This window comes from Accipiter gentilis, chromosome 10 (genome assembly GCF_929443795.1).
Source record: "Accipiter gentilis chromosome 10, bAccGen1.1, whole genome shotgun sequence".
Classification (NCBI taxonomy): domain Eukaryota; kingdom Metazoa; phylum Chordata; class Aves; order Accipitriformes; family Accipitridae; genus Astur; species Astur gentilis.
In genome coordinates this window covers 4,432,209-4,458,458 of record NC_064889.1, presented here as the reverse complement: position 1 = coordinate 4,458,458, position 26,250 = coordinate 4,432,209, and the positions used below count along the sequence as shown (strand labels likewise).

At 59.1% G+C, this 26,250-nt stretch overlaps 1 protein-coding gene across 6 annotated transcripts in view; it reads right to left on the bottom strand.

The window, feature by feature from the left end:
* Window positions 1-566: 566 nt before the first annotated feature.
* LINGO1 (leucine rich repeat and Ig domain containing 1) overlaps window positions 567-26,250 on the bottom strand; it is a 166,209-nt gene continuing 140,525 nt past the window's right edge. For 4 of the 6 annotated variants that reach the window (XM_049811463.1, XM_049811467.1, XM_049811466.1 and 1 more), the window contains one exon: window positions 567-2,874. In XM_049811463.1, the coding sequence (XP_049667420.1) occupies window positions 1,021-2,862 (1,842 nt within the window). In that variant the 5' untranslated portion in view covers window positions 2,863-2,874 and the 3' untranslated portion in view covers window positions 567-1,020. Of the gene's footprint in view, window positions 2,875-5,227; window positions 5,309-19,579; window positions 19,651-26,250 lie in introns of those variants that run through there. The other 2 variants (XM_049811464.1, XM_049811465.1) reach the window with 2 other exon arrangements.

Here is a 26,250-nt window from a genome sequence, read left to right as displayed (position 1 = left end):
CCGCAGGGACAGCTGTCCGCAGCGCAAGAGCCACCTTGTCCCCCATCGGAGAGGAGACACCGCTGTGCTGCTGGCAACGGCAGGTAGAAAGTCCTCTCCCCGTGGAAGAGGCAGCAGGATCCCCAGGTACCCCCAGCGCTGCCCTGCTGGCTCTCAACCCAGGGGCCGTGGGCACGGCAAGCTGCTGCCTGCCCTGCGGGCTGCCCCACGACGGGGCTTTGCGTTCTTCTCACCACGCGGAGGGCAGGCAAACACAGCCCCGCTATGTACGGCTTACGCACGTCAGCGCCGCGGCCTCGCTCCCCCGGGCTTTGGGGGCGGGTGGGTGAATGGCTAAAACACCACAACCGGTCCTCGGGGGGAAAAAAAGTCAAACTCCTCTCGGTGCTGTGCAGGGCCCAAGACACTGCGGGAAGTGCCTTTTGGGGGAGCGCGAACCTTTGGCATCAGCGGGAGACTCGCCCCGGCCGGGGGCTGTTCTCAGTGAGGCGGCTGGAAAACGCCTCCGCAGCGAGAAAGCGAGCGCTCGCCGGAGATACAGAACTGGACAGATCAAGAAGTCAAGATTTTGCATTCCAACTATCTATAGGAAATAGGGTTTTTTTATTATTTCAAGTTTTCATAAAAATCCATAATTATTGAAATCAAAGTTACAGAAGAAAGTTCGTAACTTTTTATTGATTTTATTTCTCTTTTTTCTTTCTTTTTTTTCCCCCCTCTGTTGCTTTTCCCTCTCAGTTATATCTGACACCAGAGTCCATCAGACAAAGTCCTTACAAACACAGGAGTCCTGAAGACATCGGCTGAATGTTTTCCTGGTATAAAGAAGAAGAGGAGGAGAAAGAGGTGGTGACAGTGCGGGTGCAGTGGGTTTGGACAGGGGCAGAGGGCGTGGTGGAAGGAGAGAGGTCGGTATGTTTGTAGCAATGTTTGTTTTTTAATTATTTTTTATTTGTTTGTTTGTTCTTTTTTTTAAAAAAAAACAACAACCACCATTATTATTTGCAAATTGTTGCCTGGTTAAATCATTTTCATGTTGAACTTGCGCGGCGCGTCGGCAGAGCTGATGCCCGCGTCGGACTTGCGTGGCACGTACTCGATTTCAATGTTGTGCTTGGTGTTGCCTTTCCCCCGGCTCCACAGGAAGAGGAGCACCAGACAGAAGAGCACGACGCCCAGGAAGGAAATGAAGCCCATGGTGGTGGCGATGATGAGAGTCTTGATGTCAAAGGGGAAAGGCACGGTGGCGCGCGTGCTGTTGGCATCGCTCTCGTTGGGCTGGTTGGAGATGAACGCGAAGGTCTTATTGGGCTGGTGGGGCCAGTCTGGGGAGTAGCTGCGCACGTGCAGGTGGGCCAGCATGGTGTCGTTGCCACCCGCGTTGCTGGCGATGCATAGGTAGGTGCCATTGTCCTGGATCTGGGCGTAGCGCACCTCCAGCGTGCCGTCAGGGAAGACAGTGAGCCGCCCGTTGGTTTTGGTAGAGATGAGGTGCTTCCGGGGAGAGAGCCACATGATGGTGGGGGGCGGGTCCCCATCCGCCCGGCAGACAAAATGGACCGTGTGGCCTTCGTCCACGAAGATCTGCTGAGGTTTGCGGTCCCGTATCCGTGCTCGGCGGCAGGTGAAGTAGTTGGGCAGGAGGACGTCGGGGAAGTCTTTGAACTCCTTGCCCTGGACGAACTCGGGGGTGGAGCAGGTGGGCTGCTGCTTGTTGAAGTTCAGTCTCCATCGCCGCCGGAAAACCCAGAGCAGCCGACAGTCGCAGGCTAAGGGGTTGTTGTCAAGGATGAGCGTCTCCAGGTTGCCCACTGAGTGGAAGGCTGACTCCTCCAAGGTAGTCAGCAAATTCCCGGACACGTTCAGGATGCGCAGGTAATTGAGGCCGCGGAAGGCGAAGGGCTCGACCATGGTGAGCTGCCCTCCCACCAGCTGGATCTCCTGCAGCCGGAGCAGGTCATGGAGCATGGAGCCCTCGATGGTGACGATGGGGTTGTAGGACAGGTTCAGGAACCGGAGGTAAACCAAGTGCCTCACCGACACGTACGGGATGGACGTCAGGTTGCAGTGGGTGATGGACAAGGAGGTCAGGTTCAACCCATAGAGGCAGTTGGACGTCATAGTATCCAGGTAGGGCCAGTGTGAGATCTCGAGGACCTTGAGCCGGTACAGCCTCTTGAATGAGTAATCCCGGATGGTGTTGATGTTCAGATGGCGCAGCCGCAGCACGATCAAGCCGTGAAGGTGAGACAGGGCCTCCGTGGGGATGGAGGTCAGGTTGCATTTCTCCAGGGTCAGCTGCTCCAGGCTGTTGAGGCCGCTGAAGGCCCGGTGGGAGATGTAGACAAGGTCATTGTCCCCCACCTCCAAAGACTTCAGGTTGTACAAGTCCTGGAACATGTAGTCTAGGAGGATCACAATTTTGTTCTCACTAATGTCTAGCTTGGTAAGGTTGCTGAGTCCAGTAAACACCCCCAAGGGGATCAGCTTGAGTCTGTTACTCCTGAGCCCCAGCGTCCTGAGGTTGAAGAGGTTGTTGAAAGCCCCAGGTTCAATGGCACTGATAATGTTCTCATTTAGCTCCAGCTCCTCCAGGTGAGGGTAGTTGGCAAATTCATCCTGGTTGAGCGTCTTGATGCGGTTCTTGCCCAGGTCCAGCAGCCTGGTCTCGGTTGGGATCCCCTCCGGCACGACCATGAATCGCTTCCGGTGGCATAGGACAGCGCGCTCCTGGGCGGAGCACTCGCAGCGCGGCGGGCAGCCCGTGGCGGAGCCGGACAGGATGGATCCCAGCATCAGGAGGAGAATCGGCTGCCAGCAGGCCAGGATTGGGCTGCGCATACTCGCCTCCCCAGCTACCATCCTATCTCTCACCTGCAGGTAACACGGGGGGAGAGAAAGAGCAAGGTGGATGTGAGCAAACAACAGGCACAGCCGCGGCAAAAGGTTTACAGTCCTGGCAGAGCTGACGTTAAGGCAAAAGGCACCGCTGAGGCAGAGCAGAGGTTCTCATTTTCCAGCTGAAATCCAGCCCTTTGGCTACAAGACCATCTCTCCTCCCCACCTCCCAACTTTCCACTTGATGATTGAACGTGCACAGACTTTGAGTGGAAAGCCTTGAGGAATCTGTGTCAGACAGACCTCGCTTCCTCGGCTTCTTAAAAAAAAAAAAAAAATAAAAAAATTTAATACTGAACACATCTATCTACATCCTATTTTAAGCTCTTGAAATTATTCAGTTCCCTGTAGATGGAGCCTGAATATAAAGACTGCTTTGCAAACGCAGAGGAGCTGAGCGCAGGATTGAGCATCTGGGGGAACCCCACTTGGGCTCGGCTGGCAGCGGGGTGTCCGAGCGGGGCGCAACGGTGACAGCTCCATGAGGACCGGTCCCCTTCCCCTGCGCTCCCCCAGGCTCCGCAGTGGTCTCTCTGTCCCCCCTCCAGGGCTAGCCCCTTGCCTGCCTGCCTGCAAGGTGCAGACCCACACCGCTCCCCTCTGAGAAACAGCAACCGATCCGTGTGTCTGCAGAATGAGCTGTAGCCTGACGTGAGGTCCAGGGGTGCTATGGGGGGTAAGGGGGTCTGGGGGGGGTAAGGGGCTCTGCCTGGTCTTGGCTGGGAAAGGCCCGGCATCCTGCTGCCTTCCCTGGGAGGGCTGGGAGACTTCCTCGGGGGTTACGGTCTGGTTTGCGCCCCGGCCCATCGGCAGGCGGAAGCGAACGCTCCCTGTCACGCTGCCTCGGATGCATTTATTTCCTTGTTGCTCAAGCTGTTATGAGGGATCAAGTCATATTAATACTGCATATTAGACGTACAGCTACTCCAGACCGTGTTTATATCTATTGTTATGTGTACACTCTGCATTGCTTCCACTAATGCTATTTATGGCTATCGCTGAATATGCTCAATACATTACTTCCACTGGCTCCGTTTGTATCCATCATTATATATCCTGTACATTACTTTTCCGGCTCTGGCACTATTTATGGGTCTGGTATGCATTCGGTGCATTACTTCCATTGTATCTGTTAAATCTGTTTATACTCATCATTTCATACAGATATATGACCCAAGTATAACTTTTGGTCCCCAAAACTTTTTCAAAAATCTCTTTGCAAGATGCAAGGATGAAAGATGATGGACGGGTCATAAAAACGTCCACCAGCGCCATCTCGGAAACCACCGGGCCTCGGCACGCTAGGCGATCTGGCTGTGAGGTCCCGGAGTCCCCACAGAAATCCTCCTGCCCTTTCCTCCCGGTTCGCTGTCCTTCTCCATCCCCTTTCCCCGCTACCTCTGCGGTGGGGCTGGTCGCTGGGGACCACCCGAAGCACATCACCCCCAAAGCGGCGGGGTGCGGTGCCAGGAGCTGATCCCGCACAGCTCCCCTGGCAGTGCTGCTGAGCTCCCCCCTGCCGGCCCCGGGCCAGCAAGTCCCAGTCCAGTAGAAACATTTCCAGTGGGTTCGCTTGGGCCTGGGCCAGGCTGCAAGGAGCTGGTTGCTGGGTATTTACAATTCATCATCTCCCCCGTCATCGCCTCCCGAGTGCTGACGCTGCCGGGCAGTCCTACAAATACAAGCGGGGCTGGGGCCGGGACCTGCTGGAGGGATGTGCCGGTGCCCCGGTGCTGGGATGGTGCCGCCGGTTGGCAGCTCTCAGGCGAAGGGCTGCACGTGGAGTTGCTCCCCAGGCTCGTACCGCAGCCCTGGCCGGCGCTGACCTGCCAGGGGTTCCCCGTGCCGCTGTTGCCGCCTCTCCCCGTGGGCGGCACGTGGCCGGCGAGCGCCGGCTCCTCCTGCCCGTGAGTGCCGCCGGCACTGCTGCTCCCACGGCCCGTTTGCCAACATGTGCCGGCTCGCTCGCGGCATCCCTCGGCTGGTGTTTCTCAGAAACCAATTCCCGCTCCTCACAGCCGTGCTGAGAAAGCCATCAAAGCAAGCAAAACACTGCATGCAAAACAAAATACAGTCTAAGGGGCTTAATTATACCAGGGCTGAAAAGACTTCAGCTCATTAGAGTGCCAGGCAGCCGGCCTTATTTGGCTGTGTTCTGGGCTGAAATTTCAGCGCTGCCCGTGCGTGCAGCTGCATGCTGGTCCCTGCTGGGCACGGGGCGGGGGTGAGAGCCGAATCCTGCTGCAGGGCCCCACGCATGGCTCCCGCATTGGCCCGGACCTCCCCTGGGCCAAAATCTGCTTCTCTGCCGGTGGGGAGGGGATTGCACCTGCAACACATTTGGTCCTGCGCTGTTGTCCCTGCACCGGCCTCGGTGGAGGGGCAGCGGCCAGAGCTGCTGGGAGCGATGCGGCGCCAATGGCTAAAACATAAGCAAAGAGGTGATAGATGAATGAAGCAAAATCTGCATGGTGCTAAAGTCGAGACAAGCCCGCTTGTGTAGAATTGAAGTCTAGACACACCTCACATGTTATTAGTTCTCAGCTAAATTTAAATCCGTGATAAATACAATCCCTGACAAAAACATCTGTAATCTTAATAGCCAGAGCCACAGAAGAGCTTTGGGAGAAAGACAATGAATAAGCTGAAAAATTCTGGGCTAAGATGAGCTTTAAATCACTTCTGGTTCCCATTTACCTCTGGTTGTTTCAGAAGGGAATATTTGTGCCTCAAGGCGAGGCAGATATTAAGAGGTGCCCTTCTAAAAATGACTCAAACGGTGATTATTGCGCGAGCTCAAGTCAACAACCCGCGCATGGCTTTCCACTGACCACCACGCATCCCCCCCGCAGTGGCTGGACTCGCGTCACGTCAGTGAACCTCAGCCCAAAGTTAGGGCTGTCCTTTTCGGCCGTCCTGCGTCTGCCGCCGCACGGTGCTGCGGTGCCCGGTGCTGGGGCCGTGGGTGCCGGCCGAGCGAGGGGCTTGGGTGACGCTGGGGAGAGGGTCTGGTGTCTTCGGGGCAGAGACGGCAGTGGCTGCTCTCACCGATTGCTGCCCGCAGGAAACCGGGAAGTGACTGAGACAAAGTGCTACCAAATGTTGAAGCTCTCCCAGATTTACTCTGAGGAGGACTGCGAAATGGGCCGGAGCGCCCCTCCAGGGTGCCCAGCATGAGCTGCCAGGCAGGATCAGGCCATGCGGCTGTGATGCACGGGCCAAGCCAGGCAAGGGAGAGCTGCAGCCCTCTGGCGTGAACGTGGCTCTCATTTCTCACATAAAAAAAAGGAATCGGTAAGAAAGGAGCAGCTGCCAGACTCGCTGCCTTTAGGCAATGAGCAAACCAGCGCAAAAATCGTGCCCGGAGCCACGGCGTCCACTCACCCCTGCCCTCACCAACCTGCCGCCTGGGGACGAGGGCTCCAAAGGACAACCCCTTCCCACGGAGAAGCTGCTAGACTCGGCCCAAGGCGCAGATGGGCGCGCTGGAGCCGTGCTGCCTCAGTGCTAAATGCAGCGGGACCCACCGAGTGTCTCCGGCTGGGATCAGCACTGGGAGGAAAGATGCCATTCTGGGCCTGTGCCTGGAAATGCAGCCTGGGGCTGGGCTGGAGCGTAGACGTGCGTGGGGTTCACTCCGTCGTGACGGGCACGGGCTGCCCCGGCGCGGGAGGAACAGCCGCAGGGAACCCAAACCCAGGCAATGACCCAGGAGGGAGCCCAGCCTCGGCACCTGGGTTTGCTCCCAAGGCTGCTGCCGCCCTCCTGCCCCGAGGGGTGGGCAGCGCGCCTGGCCGTGCCCTCTGCTATCACCACTGTCCTTCGGGCTGCCCCTCGCTCACCGCGCCACAGGGGTGCCCTGCAGCTGGGGCCGGGCTCGGTGCTCCTCGGCACCGAGCGATCCGTCTGCCACGCTGACAGCAAGCAAGCGGCAAAAATCCCCGAGTCAGCTATAAGCCCCACCTGGCAGCCATAAATTACAGTCTGGGAGACGTTCACCCTTGAACCAGATGCTTTCGAGAGCATCGAACGACAACAGGCAATTTAGGATGAAGGAAGGCATATTCCCGGGGGGGGGCCACAGTGCTTTGGGGCTCAGCAGGGCTGGGGGAGCGCGATCCCCACCCCGTCCATCCCTGTAGGAGCTGACCTTGCTGCAGGGCCATGGAGCACGCAGGACTGAGCCTGATCCCAGCAGCACCAAGCACCCATGCTGGGCTGCAGGGGGGATACGGGTATGGGTGCGGGCCAGCCACGGGCTCACCCCCGCCTCTGGTCTGCCGGCTTCGCACAAAGCTGCCGTAACACAGCTTTCAGAATCGGTGCTCTCGTCTCCTCTAAGCTGCTCCAGCTAAATCAAATTTTATTGAACTTGACTACATTTTAGAGATAAAGACTACAGGTTTACAAATAAATATTTAACAACCTTTCCTGCTGTTAAAAGAGTTGCTTATCCAGACCCCAGGCTCTGCGCTAAGTGTTCCTGTAGCTATCTGCAAAGCAGCAAAACAAAGGGAGAAGCTTTAATTTGCCAAACACGTTCGTGCCCATTTCCTCCTCTCTCCATCATTCCCCCTGCGTCCAGCGCGCATTTCTGGGCCCTTTTGCTTTGTCTCTCTCTCTGTCTCCTCTCCACCCCACCGGCTCCCTCCTCCTCCTCTTTTCCCACCCAGTCCCTGGAGGGCAGGCGTCAGTAGTAGCTGCCCTTCTCCCCGGTGCCCAGGGATGCTCAGGGATGGGTGGGAGCAGGGGCCAGAGCACACAGGGCGGAGGGGGCAGTTTCCCTCCCGGGACCACGCTGCTTCACATGGGTAAAAAGAAACCAAAGAGGGGAGAGCCTAAAGTCAGCCCCGAGCGCTGCCAGGGCTGGCTGGTGGGCAGCAGACAGGGTGGCCGAAGGCACAGTGCTGGCCTGGGTGACGGAAAGCTGCTGCCGAATTTCCTCTAGACCTTCATTATTGGATGGGCTGTTAAGGAAGGGCATGAAAACAGGCTGCCGCAGTGCAAAGGGCTGCCCTGTGGCCTGGCCTGGCCCCAAATCCTCCAGAAGCAGCACAGGAGGGTGTGAGAAGTGGGGAGGAGAGACGGGCAGAAGCTGAGGAAGACCCCCTCCAGCAGTGCCTCGTTCAGGATGGTGGGCACGTACGAACAAGTCGTGCGAGGCAATGGACTATGGCAGGTTAGCCAGAGAGGAGACCACCCTCAGCTCCACCAGCCACAAGCTGCCCGGTGTCACTGGCTCCTGCTCACCCACGTGAAGGCACGACTCTCCAGCCTGGAGCTTTTGCTCAGCTTTCTGAAGTATCTGCTTTCAGCTGCTCTGAGGCGGGAGCCTGGAATAGGTGCACGCAACCTGATCTGCTCTGGCAGTTGCTCCGAGGCTGTAAAAGAGCACGAAGAAGTATTTAAGATGCAAATCCCCTTCCGGCACTGACACCGCCTGGCTGGCACCAGCTACCCGCAGCAGCCAGCCTGCAGGACCGCCCCGCAAAAGCGTTTCCTCGTGGCGACGGGCTCTTCCACCCAAAACGTGGTGCCCCCAGCGCCACAAGGGATTAAGTCAGGGAAGCACCAAGCCAAAGGGCAAGAAGAGCAGAAGAAAGGGGAGGGGGATGCACAGGGGAGGAGAAGAGCTCTAAAGCGGGCTGGGACGCTGGGAGGGGGAGGCTTCGGCCCAGCCGTCCACTGATTTAGCTCTGGGCTGTGGATCTGCTCGACCCGATGCAGGGACAGATATGTATGGTGGAGGGACAACCAGCGATGGCCCAGAGCCAACTTGGAGAGCGGTTTTTCAGGCTCGGCAGGCCTGTTATCGGAGCAGGGCAATGCGAAGGAGATCCTGGTTGTCTCTGCAGGATGCTGGAGCTCAGAGCAGTTTTTGCTGAGGCTGTTTCTTGCTGCGCTCACATCTGTGCAAGAGCTGCTCACCCTTCTCACACCTTTGCTCCTTTGTTTTTAACGTCTTTTCTCACTCTTTGGCTGCACATGCTTCAGTGCCCCATCAGCAAAGAAAACATCCTGACAAGTGATCAATAAGTAATTGCGAAGGCAGCTGTGGATGCCGGGGGTGTAAAGCCCTGAGCTAGCAAGAGATAAATGAGGAATGTAAGGGTGCAGCGCACCGTGGAGCTCGGGCTCGGAGCCAGCCACGCTCCCCTACTCATCGACTGAGGTGGCCGGGACGCGGGCTGGCCCACCGCTGCCGCAGCCGCTGCCGGTTGGTGGTTCAATGCTTCCCGTGTCAGGCAAGCCGGGAGGAGGCTTGATTATTTATTTTTTTTCTGCTTGTGAGACAAAGAGCAGGAGAGCTGTTTGCTGTGGGAATATCTCCCAAGGGTTGGCCTTGGAACTCCAGCACTGGAGACATTTTGGGCTGGGTCAGCAGGAGAATGGTGTGCGCTGGGATGCTGGGAAGGACGTGCACCAGCTGGTGCAATGGGCCTTCTCCTTTTTCTTTCTTTACTTCAGCAACTCTCCTTGGGATTCCTGTCTCTGTGGACATGGGCTGGCTCACCAGGATGTTTTTAGGTGCTCACCCGAAGGCACCCAGCTTAGCAGGCACTCGAGTGATGAGCACACGCTGAGTGGAGGAGGCTTCAGTATATATAGCATGAGGGTCTCCATAGATGTTTTTTCTTCCCTGTCTGTAGCTGTCAAAGGAGGATGGAAAAACCCCAGGCTCTTCTTAGGACTATGGAAACATTTGCACCGGAGAGGTGAAAGAAAGATCTGTCCAATGAGTGTCTTCTGGGAGAGCCGCCAGGGTCACGATGGCATTGCGAAGGCATCCCCTGCGTTCTGCCTCGACGTGCCTGCGACCAGCAAGGAGTCACGGGATGAGGCCGTCCCCGAGGCGGTGCCTGCCAAAGGCCCTTTGGGGAGAGCAGGGCATCGGCAGCTGCCAGAGCCTGGGCCACCGTCCCACTCCTGCTCGTGCGTGGAGAAAACTGCCTTCTCCTCCCAGCACAGCCCAGCCATGGCTAGCAGACGCCCTTTCTTGTTGCACTGGTGGGAGGATTGGGTTTTTTTCCTGGGAATGGGCTCGAGCAGTACCCAAACACCTTCTGTGCTCCCCAGAAGCGCTCCGAGCAGCCCCAGCACCAGGGAGGGCGCTGCAAAGCTGGAGGATGGGGGACAGCGCAGGCGGCTTGGCCTCCCTGCCCACCTGCTCTGCGTGGCCCTGGTGCTGCCGGGGCAGCTCTGCGTGGCTCAGCATGCTGCCGTGGTGCTGCTGAATCAGCCGGAGCGCAGCTGTACGGTGCCTGTGCTAAACCCTGCGTTTGAGTCAGGGGCAGGACACCACCTGATGTAGCATAAAAGCGTCTGGTACAAAGTCACCCCGCTGCCAGAGCACGTTTCCTCCAGAGCAGGAGCAGATGGCTTTTCTGTGTGAGCTCGCCTCAATGGTTGGGCCGCTGACCGGTGGCTTCCCGCTCCCCCAGACCCAGGCGCCGGCCCCCAAGGACGGTCCCTGCGCTGTGGCCAGCGCCAGCGCCCCAGCAGCGAGGTGGGCAGGCCCTGCCAGGCTGAGCTGCTGCTCCCGGTAATCCCAAATCACAAACCACACCTGGGGACGCCACGAAGGGCCTGGCAGGGGCAGCCGTCTGGCACCAAGACAAGCTGCTCCCTCCCCACCGCTGCCTGCCTGGGGACATCCCGTCCCCTTCGGCCATCACCCTCTGCCAAAAGGTGTCCCATGGCTCTGCAGTGACCTGGAGCTCTGCTCAGCGCCCAGAGTGGGGCTGGGGCACCCATCAGCTGGAGCAGCAGAAAACCAGGGCCACAAGCAGAGATGGGGAGCACCCCCGGTGCCTTCTGCCCTCCTTTACCCAGGGCTGGCTCAGCAGGAGAGCAAATGCCAAACCTGCCCCACGAGCAACCTCACTCCACAGGGCCATACGGGGACATCGCTGAAGCTTTGCGATGCGACCAGCTCTAATAGCCCCGAGTCCAAGCCTCTGCGTCCCCACTGTGTCCCTGCAACTGCTTGACGGTAGAAACCGCAGATCAAAGTCCCAAACGCTGTGCAGCCTCAGCAAGTGAGGGCTGGCGAGCGCGTCCCAAGCCTGCAGTGCCACAGAGCAGCATTGCTGCCAGGGACTGGTCCTGTTCCTTATGTTTAATTTAAGCTTAGACCGTACTTACTTATACTGCACCACTTCTGTTCCCACGCCACGTCCCTTAAATATCCCTACAACCACTGCAGGATACCTAGAAAAGTAAAAAGGCTGCTCCAGAGCGCTGCATATTCCTCTGGAAACCTTTGGGATAATAGCGAGAGGACTTCAGAGGACATAAACCCAGCAGCTTCGCTGACTCCTGGGAAACCTGCTGATTTACCTCCCTTTAGGACCGGCCCTGATATTTTTATACTGCTGCCTAGAATAAGTGGCCTTGGAAGCCTTTCAGAAGAGGCCAACTGCAGCCCAGCCCAGCGAAGATGGCTCTGCGATAACCCATTGGCAGGACAAGCTGCACGGGGCGATGAGGACGTGCCGTGCTGCCAGGACCAACAGCCCCGCGAGCGCCGGGTGGCATCGGCAGAGCTGTCCCTGCCCTGTCTCCCGCGGGGATGCAGGGGCAGAGCAGGGTGGTGGGCTTGGGCAGGGGCCTGGCTGTGTTTCAGGGCGCCGTGAGAGACGAAAGCCCTGGTCCTCTTCATCCACCTCCTTTCCCGACTCCTTCCCGCAAGCCAGAGCTCTCTCTCCCCACCCCCTCCCCAATTATTATTAAGTTTCATTCACGTAATAACAAATTTAGTACCGCAGGAATTTCCAGAAAGCGAGAAGTGGAGAAAAAAGGGAGCCAAAGAAAGCATGAGTGATGGCAAACGTGGAGAGAAGATTCCTCTTCCCAGCCTGGCTTTTTCTGTGCTGGTTTTACATGTATAATTCTTTTTTCTTTCCCCTTTTCTCGCTTGTTTGATTTTTGCATTATTTATGGCTTGTCTTCAGGGCCTGTATTTGCTGTTATTGTTTCATTCAACAATAAAATAGATTAGATAAAAACAAACTGTGCTGAGCCACGGCTGAGCCCGCCTGTCCTGCAGTCAGCCGTACCCACAAAGCCAGGCAGAGCGGGTGCTGCTGGTGCGAGTGGCCAGGCAGTGCCAGCCAGCCGGGGACGAGGGGTCACCACCTCGCCAGCCCTTCCCAGCCCAAATTCCTGTGGCGGGGAGGTGCTGTGGGATGTGGCCTGGCCGGCCGGGATTTGGGCTCCAGGTGCTGCCGGCCCTGCCGATACGTGTCCTCTGCAGGTATGGGGGCTGCGCACAGAGCTTCTGGGGTCCTGGCGCTGCACCCAAACCTCAGACCTCCCCCAAGCAAGAACGAAAAGGTGTGAAACGCTGCTTGAGGGGAGAAACCGAAGCACTGGAAACTCTGGGATTTTTTTAGGGCAATTTCATGAAATCCGACGCATTGATTTCACTAGCAAGGGTGCCCCGAGCTGAGCCGGCGCTGGCGGCGGGTGCTGCGCCTCAGCAAATCTCAGCCCCAGGCGCTTTGGGAACGCGTCCGGCTGCGCAGCGTTGTGCCTGGGAAGGGCTCGATGCAGGGCAGGCAGCACTGCCCCGCGGCTGTGAAGCAGCTGGAGCAGAGGCGAAAAGCGCAATCGGTTTAAAGCCTACGATAAGGGGTGTCAGCACGCCAGCAGCATCAGCCGCGCCACGGGGAGTCGTGCCGTTCCTCGGCCCTTTCTGTCTTCTAGTGGGCGACTGCGCTGAGCCCGTGGGCATGGAGAAGAAGGAGGGACCCAATGTGGGGACGGAGCGGTTCCCCCGCTGCCCTCAACGGAGGGTGGTTTTAGGGTGGTTTTGTTGTGTTTTGTCTGAGCCGAAAGAGATGCTTTCTGCCCCTTCCTCCTTCTCCCCAGTGATGTTGATAATAATACAGAGCCTGCACTCTCGGCTGTATGTGAGAACAAAAGTAATCACAGGGAAAAACAGTGCATAGAAATTAAATCGGAAATGCAAGGCCAGGGTTTCCATTTCAGTGCAGCTTCTGTATCTTTTCCCATTGAAAAGGATAAACAGGCTGAGCACAAATCAGTTTAATGGCAGCACCTAATGGCAGCACAATTCCATGTTTCCTAGAGCAAATCGTAGCTCAAGCCCAAAGCGGCAGCGTGATACGCAGCACGCCAGCTCCGTGGGACGGCCACGGCATGGCACAGCCCCAGCGGAGCGTTGGGGAACCACTGGGGCCCCAGCAGCGCTTGCTGCCCTCGGCAGCAGCGCTGCAATAACCTGGTTCACCAGGGTACAAGAGGGACTGGTGTTCCTCTCCAGGCTCAGGGATGCTGGTAGGCCCTTGCCTGCCCGAATCCCAGCAGAAAAGAGGTGCCCCTTTGGGTGTCCCTCTGGGTCTCCCTCACATCCCTGAGGTCCTGGTGGCAGACTCGGACCCACTGGGAGCTTGCAGAGCTGCGCCAGGCTGCTCCCCTAGCATGGGCCGGGCAAGAAGGTTTTTCACGCTGCTCGCTGCTGTGGCCCTAATTCCTTTCCTTCATCTGGCTCCTACAGTGCACGTTCATTTACAGCACGGCTACAGCTGCCATTTACATTTTCTACCTAATCCTCGTTGCTGTGCCTTGCTTCGTGGTACAATGCACAAGTTGCTTGCCAGTGGAGCTGGGGCAGAAGCAAGCTGCCAGGCCAGTGCTCTCCCGTAATGCCCCTCCTGGCTCCCCAGGCTCACATTTTGGGTTAGACCATATCAATTTGGCGCTCAATCCAGAGGGGCGATGGAGAAAGGCCAGGCTCAGGTACAGGAGGGAGAGGTTTGCCTGCACAGAGGGTAAGAAGAGCCTCCGAGAGTGCTCAGACTTTGCTCGCCACCCACAGGTTGCCTCTGAGGTCTAAATCAGTTGTTTCCCATTTCACACTCGACATCTCAAATCCAAACAAAGAGCTGAAAGAATAGATCACGTCAAAATATTTCTGCTTTTCCCTCCTACGAGAATTCCCCATCAGAGACCAATCCAATTAAGGTGCTGGTTATGAAATTAACCATAATTACAAGAGCAATATTTAATGTTTTGCATTCTGATGAAGAAACGGAATGGAAATGACAAAAAAAAAACAAAAAAAACCAAACAATGTGGGTCCTACTGGGATAACTAAGAGCAATGTGGGGTGGTGGGGAGGAAAGGGCTGCCAGGGGAGCGAGAGCTGTGCAGGTTGGCAGTGGCTGGGCTGCACCACTGGTGCCCAGCCTGGGGATGCCACAGCAGCAAGGGCAGGGGCTGGGTGCTCGTGGGCACATCCCTCAGGGAGCAGCGGCCGTTCTGTCCTCCAAATCAGGCGATCAGCCCGGCCTGATGGCTGCCAGCAGGTATTTTGCCGTTTGAGCATCGCTCGGACAGTGTTGGGCCGCAAGAACCATGTCCCGGGAGGCACAGCCCAGTCCTGCACCTCCTCCCCCATCCCCACTCCCTGCAGGGACCCTCCCAGCTCACCCACAGGACTGTCCCCAGCTCAGGACACCGACCCCAGCCCTCAGACAAGGGACATGAAAGCTTCAGTGGGCAAGGCCTTTGGCCTCTGACCAGGACACCCGGGTCCTCCTCTGGAGCCCAGAAGAGTCATGTCCACGTGTGGACACATGTCAACTACAGGATGCTGTGGGCACTGAAAGGCTGACCGACTTAGAGAGACGCATGAAAAAAATTACTGAAGAAAACATGCAGGATGGTTAAACAGAAGCCATTTCTGTGCTTAACCAGAATGAGCGGAACCAAGTCGAGCTCCCCGGCCCCCGTGACAGGGATACTGACCTGCTGCCTAGCCTGGTCCCATGCTCAGTTAGGAGATGCTGTTTGGATGGGATACGGGGCTGTGGAGGGCAAGGGATGGTTGGCGAGGACTGAGCTACTGGTGGGGCTCATGGTGGGGCTCATGGCAGGGCTCCCCCCCCAAAAATGGCTGTGCTGCTGCCAATGCATCAATACGCTCTGTGCGTCCTCTTGGCATGGCCTGGATGGGTTCTGTCAGTCAGAACAGCTGTCTGTCAGCTGCTCCCGCAAGGTGGGAATCACCTGGGTCTTGCTGGCGTGACCTGCTGCTCTCGGGGATGGAGGGAGCCTCACGCTCCCTGCCCGGGCTAAAGAGGTGATGAGGCCCTCCGTGGCATTTATCAGCATTTATTCAATTGCCTGGGTCAAGCTGACAATTCAAGCTGCCCGCTCAGACACGGCTACCTTTGTGCGATCTGTCTTTCTCCTGGCTCGCCGTGCCAAGGAGGGGCAGAGGCCACGCTGCGCTGCTGACAGCGCTCCCGGGGCTGGGGAAGCACTGGGGGGGCAACGGCTGCTGCTTCACCCCTTCCCCAAGCCAGCCCCGTTCTCAGACGCTCCTCTCCCTCTCCTGTACCACACGTGTCCTGACACTGTCCCAAAGGCTGCAAATTCAAACAGCCACCAAAACTGGCTGTTTGTTAGTAAGACGTGTCCGCAGCCAGGGTCACAGGGAGCTGGGACAGCCAGCAAAGGCACGGAAACCTCTCTCCATGCAGCCACTCCCCTCTGCAAGCTCCAATTTTACTCCCCCCACCAGATGGAGAGAGAGAGGGGGGAAAAATTGACTTGGAAGAAAATTGAGGCCGTGGCCTGCAGTTGCTTTCTCCCTTTATTTTTCTTGGGTTGTTTGATTTGAGCGAAGCATTTGTAGCCCTCTTCTCTCTCATCCCAGCCTTCCCCGCTACCTGACAAGCTCTTCTGGCTCTTTTCCCACCAAAAGCCATTTCTGCTCATGCTAGGATAAACCCTGCTCCCTTCGCTTCTCAGGATTTAGCAGAGAATAGAGGAGAGCTGCTGACTCAGTGCATTGAATGTGTTTGAGAGCCAGGCAAACACCCTCCCTCGCCAAGCTGTGCCGTGATTTGCACCGCCGGCTGTGCCCTCTTCTCGCCGGCTCCGAAGCACTGCCACGGTGGCCGGTATCAAGCGTAAAGGGTGAGTATGGGGACACTGAGCTCACGCTAGCCTGTACCATGGAAGGAGAGTCAATACGAGACAACGGCACCGCTAACATCCACCCCAGCGCCAGCAGAGCCCAAGCAAACTGCCCAAGCCGAGGGGGGATGCAAGGACTGGCAGGACTCAGCTGAGGTGACATGGAAAAGTGTCTCTCCAGCAGTTTCCACACCCGAAGCTTTGCGAAAGAGTTGGTGGAGTCGTGTTTTCCACCAGGACATTCACAGAGAGGTGCCCATCGCAAACACGTCCTCCCCTGCCTTGAGGGGCTGGGGTCCAACCTCCAGCGGTGACACAGATGTCACCAGAGAGCTGTCACAGCAGCCCGCACCCAACAGCCGTCCAACACGCCCGGGCCTGTCGCTGCCCGGTGACAACCACGTACATGAAGCAACATGGGTAATGATGGGTATATTAATCCTCATCGAACCACAATAGGTTCGGTTGTGCTTTATAATTCAGCAACCGTAATTACACTATAATTACACCATAACTGTGGAGTTATTATAAAGTGATTTATCAACCCATGAAATAAAACCTCAAGTTAAAGGATTTTATACTTGTTACATAGATCAAACAGTATAAACTCCAGCATCATTACAGTGGCTGTATTAAGCAGGAAACTAAAGAAATAATAAGTCATTCAGTCATGCTGTTAACCTTCCAGTGATATGAAACAGTGGTAATTAGAGGTATCACAGAGTAATTACGTTATAGGTGTAGAGTAACTGCAGCACGGTACGGTATTACAGAAGTATAACTATTCGTTTTGTAATTAATCCCTCCACAAAAAGGCTTGGAAAACCTGACTCTTCCCCAGGTGCTGTAAACTCAGCTCCACTATCTTCTCCAGTCGCTCCCTACCCGTCCCGTGGGAGCCTCGGGGAAAGCTGGGGCTACCCGAGCACCCAGCGCAGGCAGGTGCCACTGCCTGCGGCCCTGCCAGCTCCGAGCTGCTGGCTGGGGGCTTGGGCTTACAGCTGAGAGAGGAGGAGAAGCCCCCTCCTGCTACCCGGTAACCTGCAAAGCCCCCACCAGGGACACGGCTGCCTCCAGGGAGGGTCTGTCTCTCTCCCAGCGCGGCAGGCACTGGCGAGGGAGCAGAAGGGCCCCGGCTACGGGGAAAACTGCCCCAGCATGTCTGCAGGAAGACGCGGAGGCTTTAGCCCAGGGACACGTTTCTGTCTCGGCCTTGCTCACCAGCCTGGCTAGGCTAAGAGCTTCAGAGACCACTTCTCCTCCGTGGTATTAAGCTACTGAGCCAACGTGCTCCAGGAAGGAGCCAGGAGCAGCAGGCGAGAAGGCACGGCCAGCCCTGACTTCTCCTCCCACCGAGCCCCAGCCCATGCTGCTGGGATGGCTGGAGGGCTGAGAGGGACTTCACGCACCAGGAGAGTGAGGCTGCCCCTCGGCTCGTGGCGCCTGGGACGCACACGGGGTGTCACTTGCAAAAGGTCCAGGAGAGGGACAAGGAGCTCACTTGAAACCGGGGGAACGGACGCGGAGGAAGGGGGTCGAACAAAGGTTTGGGCTGTGGCGCTGGTGTGGGGCTGGGATCGCTGCCTTTGCGGTGGGGCTGGGTTGGGCAGCGCAGGCAGCCCTGGTAAGGTCCATGCAGCCCCCGTGCCAGCGGGCTGGCTGGAGGCACAGCCACGCTGCCGCTCCACGGCTGGTCTCTGGCAGGCGTGAAGGTCAGGTCAGGGCTGCTGCAAGTGGCAGAGCAGCGAGGAGAGGGTTAAGGCTGGCGGGAGGACTGGGACGGGGATGTGGAAGGGCTATCATTTCAGAGCGGGGCTCCGTTAGGTGGTGCAGAGGAAGGGGTGACGGAGGGAGAAGGAGCAGATCTGCGGAGTGGGGCTGCTGTTCCTGGGGATGCCTCAACTGCTCTGCCCCACGCTCCCCCCGCGGGCCGAGACCCTGGAGAAGAGTGTGGGCTGGGTGCGAGCGTGGGGCTGTCACGCCGGTCCCCTGCTGCAGCCCAGCAGGTAGAGCCGCTTTGCTGGAAAGGGCGTTTGCTGGGAAAGGACCGTGGATGGCGGCGACTGCTCGGGCGGTAGCTGGGCTAGCGCGGCAGGCAGGGAAAGGCAGCAGAGCCTCGGCTTCACCAACCAGCACGGACCCGCGGCGGGGAGAGCTGATCCCACCGGTGCCCACGCTCACCCGCTGTCCCTCCCTCCCAGTGCAAATCACTCGCCCAGCACCAACACTGCCAGTTCCTTCTTCTCGGAGGTGGCTCCTCCGGCACCTGGAGCGAACCATGCCTCTACCCTTCGCTCGGGCTATTTATACATCCGAGGCGCAAGGTGAAAAAATCCGATCACCTACACACGGTATTCAGAGAGCAACAAGCAATGGCACTGCCGAGGAGGACTCCCAAAGCCCTTCTAGCCAGCAGGCTCTTGGGCATCCTCCCCACCCCGGCTGCCCTGCGAAGCCCCTTCAACATTAACCCCTTCTTTTTTCTGCCAGACGCAAACCGAGGGCTGAGCCCGTGCTGGCACCCTGACCCTCCCCAGCACCTCCGGGCTGGGTCCTGTGCGTGGAGCTGAGCCCAGGTGGGGGGACCTTTCAGTGCCTTCGGAGCCCCCCCGGAGCCGGAGGGATCATCCTGTCGGGCACTGACTCCCCACGGCCCCAACTCACCTGCCTCCAGGCTGGGGGGGCTGGTGATGGAGAGGTGAGCCCCCGCCCTGGAAAATTACCCCCCCACGGCTCCTGCCTCCAGCCTGGTCCCTCAGGGCTGGAGAGCTCTCCCTGCCCGTATTTAACCCTTGGTGTCTCTGCCCCGGGGACAGGCAGAGGGCCGATTCCTCCTCTTGAATTAACCCTTGCAGGCTGGGGAGCTTGGGCACTGCCTGCTTGAGGGCCGATCCCCCTGCTCCCCAGCAAGCCCTACCGGGCAGGTAGCGCTGTCCCGGCCATCCATCCCCTACCTGAATATGTAATCTGCTCCAGGCCGGCTAACTCATCTGTTTAACTACCGGAGGGAGGGAGGAGGAGGAGAGCTCCCACATCAGGATGCAGCTCTGCGCTCTCCTCGGCACCGCCGAGCCCCAGCCCTCCGCCGGGCGAGTCAGCCGCGGGTGGCCGGGACCCCAGCCCCGCAGCCCGGCCCCGCCTGGCTGCAAGCTGCCTCTTCCCGCAGGGGCTGGGCAAGGGGCTGCGGGGAAAGGCAGGGGAGAGGAGCGGGGTGGGGGGGGGAGGCCGGGGAGGGAGGAGATCGGCAGAGGGAAGACGCCCGGGCAGAGCAGGGCGGTGGAGGCGGCAGGATGGGCGCCAAGAGGGGCTGGAGGACGGCAGGGCCCCGGGGCACACGTCCGTCCCTCCGGCCCCGCCGCGGGCAGCCCCCGGCCCCGCTGTCCCTTCCCTCCCCACCCCGGCCGGCGGTGCCCGCCCCGCTCCCCGGACCCCCGCCCCGGGGCGCGGTGCCAAGGCGGCACCGGCGGGCACCGGCGGCACGTACCCCCCCGCCCCCAGCACCCGCCGTGCCCTCGCCGGTGCACGCACGAAGTTCCCGGCCCGGCACCCCCCGAGCACCGGCGCGGGTCCGGCCCGAGGGCAGCGACGCGGCTCCGGCTGGGGAGGACGGACGGACGGACACGACACACACACACACACACACACACACACACGGCCGGAGCCCCCCCCCCCCAGCTCCCCCGCACCGCCGGTCCCACCAGCCCCGCTCCGGCATCCCCGTCTCGCTTACCTGCATCTCATTCTCGCCGGCGATCTCCTTCGGTCAGAAATGGCATCTCCCCCGGCCCCCACCCCCTCCGCCAAAACCTCCACCTGCAGTAACGCAGCTCCCCCTCTCCGCAGCGACAGCACGAGGGGCGGCGGCGCTCCCGGGTCCGAGCCGCCCCCCCCCCCCCCCCCGCCCCAAACCCCAGCCCCGAGCCCGGGGGAGGGCCGGGCCGGGTACGGGGCCGCTCCGGGGCCGCCCTAGGGACGCGCGGTGACCGGTTGCCTCCCCTCCGCGCCCGCCGGGCGGCCGGCGGCGGCGGCGCCGCTGCGGGGCGGCGGTGGCGGCATCGCCCCACCGGGCGGGCTGGCAGGGCCCGGGCTCCGCACGCCCGCTGCCGCCGGGCGGGTCTGCAGCGGCGGGGGCCGGGCCGGGAACCACCGCCGCCGCCGCCGCCGCCGCGCCGGCCCCCCGCCTCCCCTCCGGGAGGAGCCGCCGGCGGGCGCGGGGCGGTGCGCGGAGCGGCGCGGGGGACGGGAACGGCGGCGGCGGCGGCGGCGGCCGCGGTCAGTCCCCTCCTCCCGCCGCCTCCCCCGCTCCAGCGCGGCGAAGGGAGGCGAGAGCCGGTGGGGGGTGTGCGGGGAGGGTGTGCGGACACACCCCCCCCCCCCCCCCCGGGGCCGGGTTGGGTGGGGGGAGCGGTGCTTTTCGCGGAGGGGCCGCTGTGCGAGGTGCCGAGGGGGCCGTGGCACCCGCAGACCGTAGCGCCCGTCTCCGGGATCCGGCGGCAAAGCGGGGGCCGGGACCGGTGGCCCCCGGCAGCCCCCGCTCCTCCGGCGGGGGTCGCAGAGGACGGGCTGGAGCAGCTGCCGCTGGTCGCCCGTGTTTCAGTGCCCAGCCCTGCTTGAGCCTGCTGAGGGAAGATGCCGGGCTACGCTGGAGATTTCAGAGCGGTCCGTCCTGCAGCAGCTACCTCTGCAAAGCGGGTCGCTCCTCTTTTTTTCACTGCCCCCCCACCCCCCCACCCCCTTCCTCGCCGGCACATGAGAGGAAAAGGGCTACAAGGCTGGGGTTTGGGGGGGGCGGGGATGCCTCTGAGGACCGATCTGGGAGCTGGTGATCCCAAAGGCCTCCCGAGAGGCTCGGCGCATGCTGAGCTGGTGGCATCTCATTCAGAACTAAGTGCACGACTTCCCGAGCGCTGCCCACTGCTTCACCCCCTTCCATAATGGACACTGATTTATCGAGCAGCATTAGCAGATTTGCCCAGCGCTGGCTCTTCCAGCGGAGGCTGATTTCTCTGGCAGTAATGGACACAAACTTTCCTTCTAATGTGCACTTTCCCCTCCTGCTTCCTCTCGGCAGGGCTCTCCTGGGGCGCTTCCCGCTCTGTCCTGTTTCTACCCGGCTGTCCTCGCAGCGTGGCCGGCCGCGGGCCAAGGCGGACCCAAGGCAGCTGCACCAGGGCCCTCCGCGTTGGCACGGGCTGGGGCCGGAGGCTCTGCGGGAGTCCTTTCGCTGGGTCCCATGAGCCTTCCCTTGGACGGCTCTTTCAGCCGGTGGGAGCTTTTGAGGAAGACGATGGCTTGGCCTTCCTCCATCAGCCATTTAAGCAAGCCCAGGGGTGGAGATTCCCATGCAGAGCATCCCTCTGGGCCGGCCTTCCTTCCTCCCTCCTACGAAAGCGGAGCTGCGTGCTTGCCCCAGGCCTCTCCCGGGCGATGGTGTCCCCCCAGCTCTGCGGGGAGGCCGGCGGGCGGCGTGCCAGAGCTGGGCCAAACACCTACGGGTGCCTGCCGTGGAGCACGGGAGCCCAGTGGCTGTCCCGAGCTCACGACCCTGCGGTGGGCTACGAGCAAACCCAACGTGGTGTGAGCCCCCCTCTGCACTCCGACAGAGGCTTCTGCCTCCCCGGAGCCCTCAAGCGGAGCTCGTTATCCTCCTGCTCAGCACACGCGAGCTTCTGAGCGGAGCAGGAATAAACAAAGGGTAGGCACCGCAAGCTTGCCAGCCGAGGGCTGAATCACTCCAGCTCCCTGCTCCCGCTCGGTGCTCCTGCCCACTCCTAGGCTGCCGCCTCTCCTCCTGTGGGCGCAGACCCCCGGCTCGGCTGGGAGGGTGGGTGCCTGTCAGGCATGCAGCCCTGCCTGGGCTCCAGCAAAGGACCCTTGCGCCAAGAAACACGGGAGGGTGAGAGCGCGCGTGTGCGTGCACGCGTGCTCTGCTCCTGACACCGAGGAAATTCAGCCTGGCCCCTCTCAGTGGTCCTCAGACCTTTACTCAGCGCAGATCAATGCTTCTTATTATTATGGCTATTTCAGCGATGCCATCGATGTTAATAGCACTTCACAAACACAGACAAAGCTGGCAATCTGAATGTGGCCAGAAAAAACAAACAGAGGACAAAAGACAGGCTAAGAGCTCTGAATGCCATTTTTAATGCTTCCCCCCACCACGGTTAAAGCTCCGCTAAAGTGCAGGGCACTGGGTATTCAATAACACTCCAGAATAATTCCTGGCATTGTCTGGTGTGAGAGGGGGAAATTTCACCTCAGCCCTTCCGCAAAGATTCAGCAAATACGCCATGCAAGCAGCACTGGTGGCCCTGCGAGAGTGATGCTATACGCTGCCTGGAAGCAGGGGGCCTTCCAAGACCGTCTTTCCCACCTCGGCTCCCGACAGCTATCCCCACCCTGGCAGTGTGGTGAGCGGCAGAGGATGGGGGACTCGGTGTGCAGAAGCAGAGGTGAGCTTTTGGGCTAAGACGGCAATCATGCACATCTCTCCGATAGAAAAGTCCCGTGCAGAACCTGCCTTTTCAGTAAGCTCTGCGTGTGATTTCTGCCTTGGGCGGGCAGAGGGAGCGGTGCAGCAGGAGAGGCGAGGGCAGCACGGATGTGCCAGGCGTGGCGGCGGAGCAGAGCCCTGGTTTGCTCCGCCGGCTACAGTGGGGCGTTTTGGCCAGCAGCGGGGTGAGACGATAGGGAAGATGGAGAGCGCGGTGAAAAGAAAGCATCGCTTAATAACCGCTCCCCTAGCTGGGTGCAGGAGCACGCAGGCCTTTATCGATGGCGCCGGAGTTTAAGAAGAGCCAGGACGCCTAATCTCCCCGAGGAGCAGCGCTGCCATTTGGGCTTTTCCCTTCCTCCAAATGCGGAGGGGTAACTCTCACCCCACCTCATGGGCAACACTTCCTTACCCCAACAGCCCCAAAGACGCCTCGGACAAAGGCAGATCCTAGCAGCAATAAACCCCCTTGATCTCTGCAGGAGGAACTGCACTGGCCCCTGCTCAGAAGCCCCAAAGGCTCCCACGTTTCTGCATTTACCGACCTATCATCATAAGCTCTGTGCTGGCAGATCCTCTGTGGCCTCCTCGCCCTAAAATGTTGCCATCATGCAGCCCTGGTGCAGCAGGGAGCTCCCGGGACTGGAGCGAGAGATCTGGACGGCTGCCCATGAGCGAGGCCACGGTGCTTTCCCCCAGGGACCAGCGAGCGGCACGGCTCACCCCACACAGCACCAGAAGCCCAGATCTACCTGGGACTGTCAGGTTGTCCCCAGCTCTTCACGGGCCACCGCTGGCCAGCGTCTTGCTATCACAGACGAACAACTGCCATGAGGGCTGAGACCACCCTGCACGCAGACGGTAACGCAGCCCACCCTTAACACATGCTTGATATGAAGGTCCTGCTTGAAGAGGAGCAGCGATGCAGCTCAGAGGGGATAAGTTTATAACGTTACCTGGGAGAAGGGCATCAATGGGACGTTAGGAAGAAGAACGGTGCTACCATTCCTGGCAAAGGACGGCTTTTGTAGAGGGATATTCAGAGTTAAGGTAAGGGTGAGCTTACTGTTAAGGTTCCCGAGGAGTAGCATGGGTGACAGAGCAGTGGGGACAGCCAGAAGTACGCAGCCAAACCTTACTGGAAGTACTGTCCTCTCCTCTCCCCACTAACAGCCTGTATCTATTTGCAGCTGCCAGCTTTGTGGTAGACATACTTTTTTTCCCCTCTCACATCACCTTTACTGGCCTCCCCCACGCTGTGGACACCAACTCCAGCTGTTGTGGGAGGCCACAAAGACCCACTCAACTGGGTCGACGTCCTTCTTGCAGCACGGAGTGACTCAAATCAAGGGGCATCCCGGGCCTCCAGGTGTCACTATCTTGTCCTCTGTATAGCCCCAGGCTGCAGAGGACACCACAGAGAGCAGCTCTGCTCACAAGCCCTCATCGAACATTTTCCCCTTTAAAACCTGCAGGGAGTGGCAAGAACATTTGGGTGTCCATCTGTGGGGCTCATCCCTCAGACAGATGCTCCAGCTCTTTGCCACTGCCATCCTCAGATGATAACGGGCTGTGGCAGATGGTTCCCTTCTGTTGGCAGGAGGCAGGAGTTTATCCCTGCTCCGAGCTCCCTCCCGGAGAGGCGGCACCTGCACACTGCACGAGGGACCGAGCCTCCCGCCCGGGCAGCGAGGAGCGGACCTGCCCCTCAACGGGGCTGGCTGGGACATGCTCATCTCTCTGGGTTTCAGTGCACGTGTCCAGGAATCCTACAAAAGGTCCAGAAAGGGCTGAGCTGGCAGGAGGGAGAGAGGGATTTTAATTACTCCCATTATTATTATAGTTCCTTTTCTTTCAGATTTTCACACTTTTGTTGTAACAAGCTGAGCTGAGAAAATACGTGCAAATGCCGGGCTGAGATAAGATGTACCACACCTTGAAGTACTGCCAGCACCAGCTCTGGGAACGCCAGATCGGCTGTCTGCCCCTCCAGCCTCCTCCCTTTGTCAGCAAGGACAGAGGCAGGGTCTGCACCCGCTCTGCCCCTGCGCACCCGGAGAGGAAGGTGCCTTGCATTTCCCCTGGGCTCGGCCGGCAACTGGCTCCTTGATCCTGCCCAGTACTAACCAGTCCCTGGAGAAGGCAGCCGTAACCTCCCGGCTGCTTGGGACAGGGATGGAAAGGCGACCCAGATGTCTTGCGTTTGCCTCGCACAACACTGGCACACAGACCTCCTCTGCCCACCTCGGGGCTGCAGCTCTGCAGGCAGCAGGACCTGTTCCTGAGAACGGCTGGGAGCACCCGACCCCTGCGGATGCAGTCAGGGGACGAACGTGCTCTCCGATAGCGCGTGCTTTCTTCCTTGGAGGTGGTGACATTTCAGGGTGTGTGTGGGGGGAGTGGGATGAAGGGGCAATGCAGGATATTCCTGCTCCCCCGTCCCCACGGCCATCTGGATGTGTACTGATGCCTCCTCACAGCAGGCTGAGTCAGTCCAGTGGCTTCTCATTATCAGCTGGAGGGAGTCCAAATTCTGCATTGTACGGCTGCTCCTGGGTGAAATTGAGGATCGTTATCAAGTATTATCATAATGGTTTCTCTCTGTACTGTCTTGTACTGCTCCTTGCCCTGGTCAGCTGATTGATTTGGAGCAGAAGGAGGCAATGTACCAAAAATCCTTTGACCACCAGCCGCCCACTTGGGACAGCTGTGGCAGGAGCCCTGCAACGTCACCGTTGACACGGGCTCAGGCTGTGCAGGCCATCGAGGGCGATCCCACCGTTGTCCCCATCCACAGCCTCGCTTGCTGGGAGCCTGCAGCCCCTCCAGCAGCAGATGTGTGGCCAAGCCCATCTCCAGGCATCTCTGCTCAACTGAAGCGAGGTGAGAGGTAGGAGATGCTGTGCTTATGCCTTTCCTCTCTCAAATCATGACACAACCTCCATGATGCTCCAGAGAACAGGAAGAAAGAAGAGAAAAAAAGCCTTTCTGTAGCCCCCTTCAAGCATGTGCTGCTGAAAGGGAGATGAGCTGCTGGTGCACAGGGGCTGCCCCAGCTCAGCTCACCCAAGTATCTGCCAGGGAACTGCCACCACCCTGTCCTGTTTGAGCTCAGGGTGTGGAAATTAGGCCTTGCTACGAAATGCTCTGCCGCGGAGAGAGGCCACACGTCCTTATGTCAACCTGACTCAAGTGCCTGATAGCTTGACTGCTCTGTCAAGCAGCCCAAACACGCTGCGTGAAGGGCAGCGGGAAAAGGCTCCATTAAATTCTTAAGCTCATTGACACATATACAGAAGGTATTAATAATATCAAGCATCTCAGTGTCTATTGTAGCCCACATCCAGGAGATGAAAGATAATTTCTGGGACAAGGAAGTTATGACAGTGACAGCTTTTTAACAGCTTGGCATAAGAATAGGAGCCGCACAATGGGACAAAGAGCAATGATTAAAGATCTTTGCACAAAGGAGAGAGGGCCTGGAGACTGCCGTGAGTGTGGAGGACGTAAGAGTCGTGTCAAATGCCCACGCAGAAAAAGAAAAGGCTGTGTTGGACAAGGAGGACGGGAAGGTGGTGTGGGAGACGTCCTGCTGGGGCTGACTCACAAATGCTTGGCAACTAACAGAAAGGGGTCAGCGTCCCTGGAGGAGATGAAATGGGCTCCTCGCCTTAATGTTTAAAAGCGGTTTGGCCCCTGCCTGGTGTGCCAGGCAGAGAGATGGGTATGCCTCAGCTGGGGCTGCAGCCAGCCTGGCAAGTGGCAGAGGGAAAGGCGATGCTGGGGAGCAGGGGAGGGAGCTGAGCTGCGCTGGAGACCGGGCAGAGACCGGGGAGCAAAGACGTGTCGGCCAGGGAAGGGGAGATCTGGCATGGGGCAGGGTGAGGAAGGAGCTCTGCCCCCCGAAG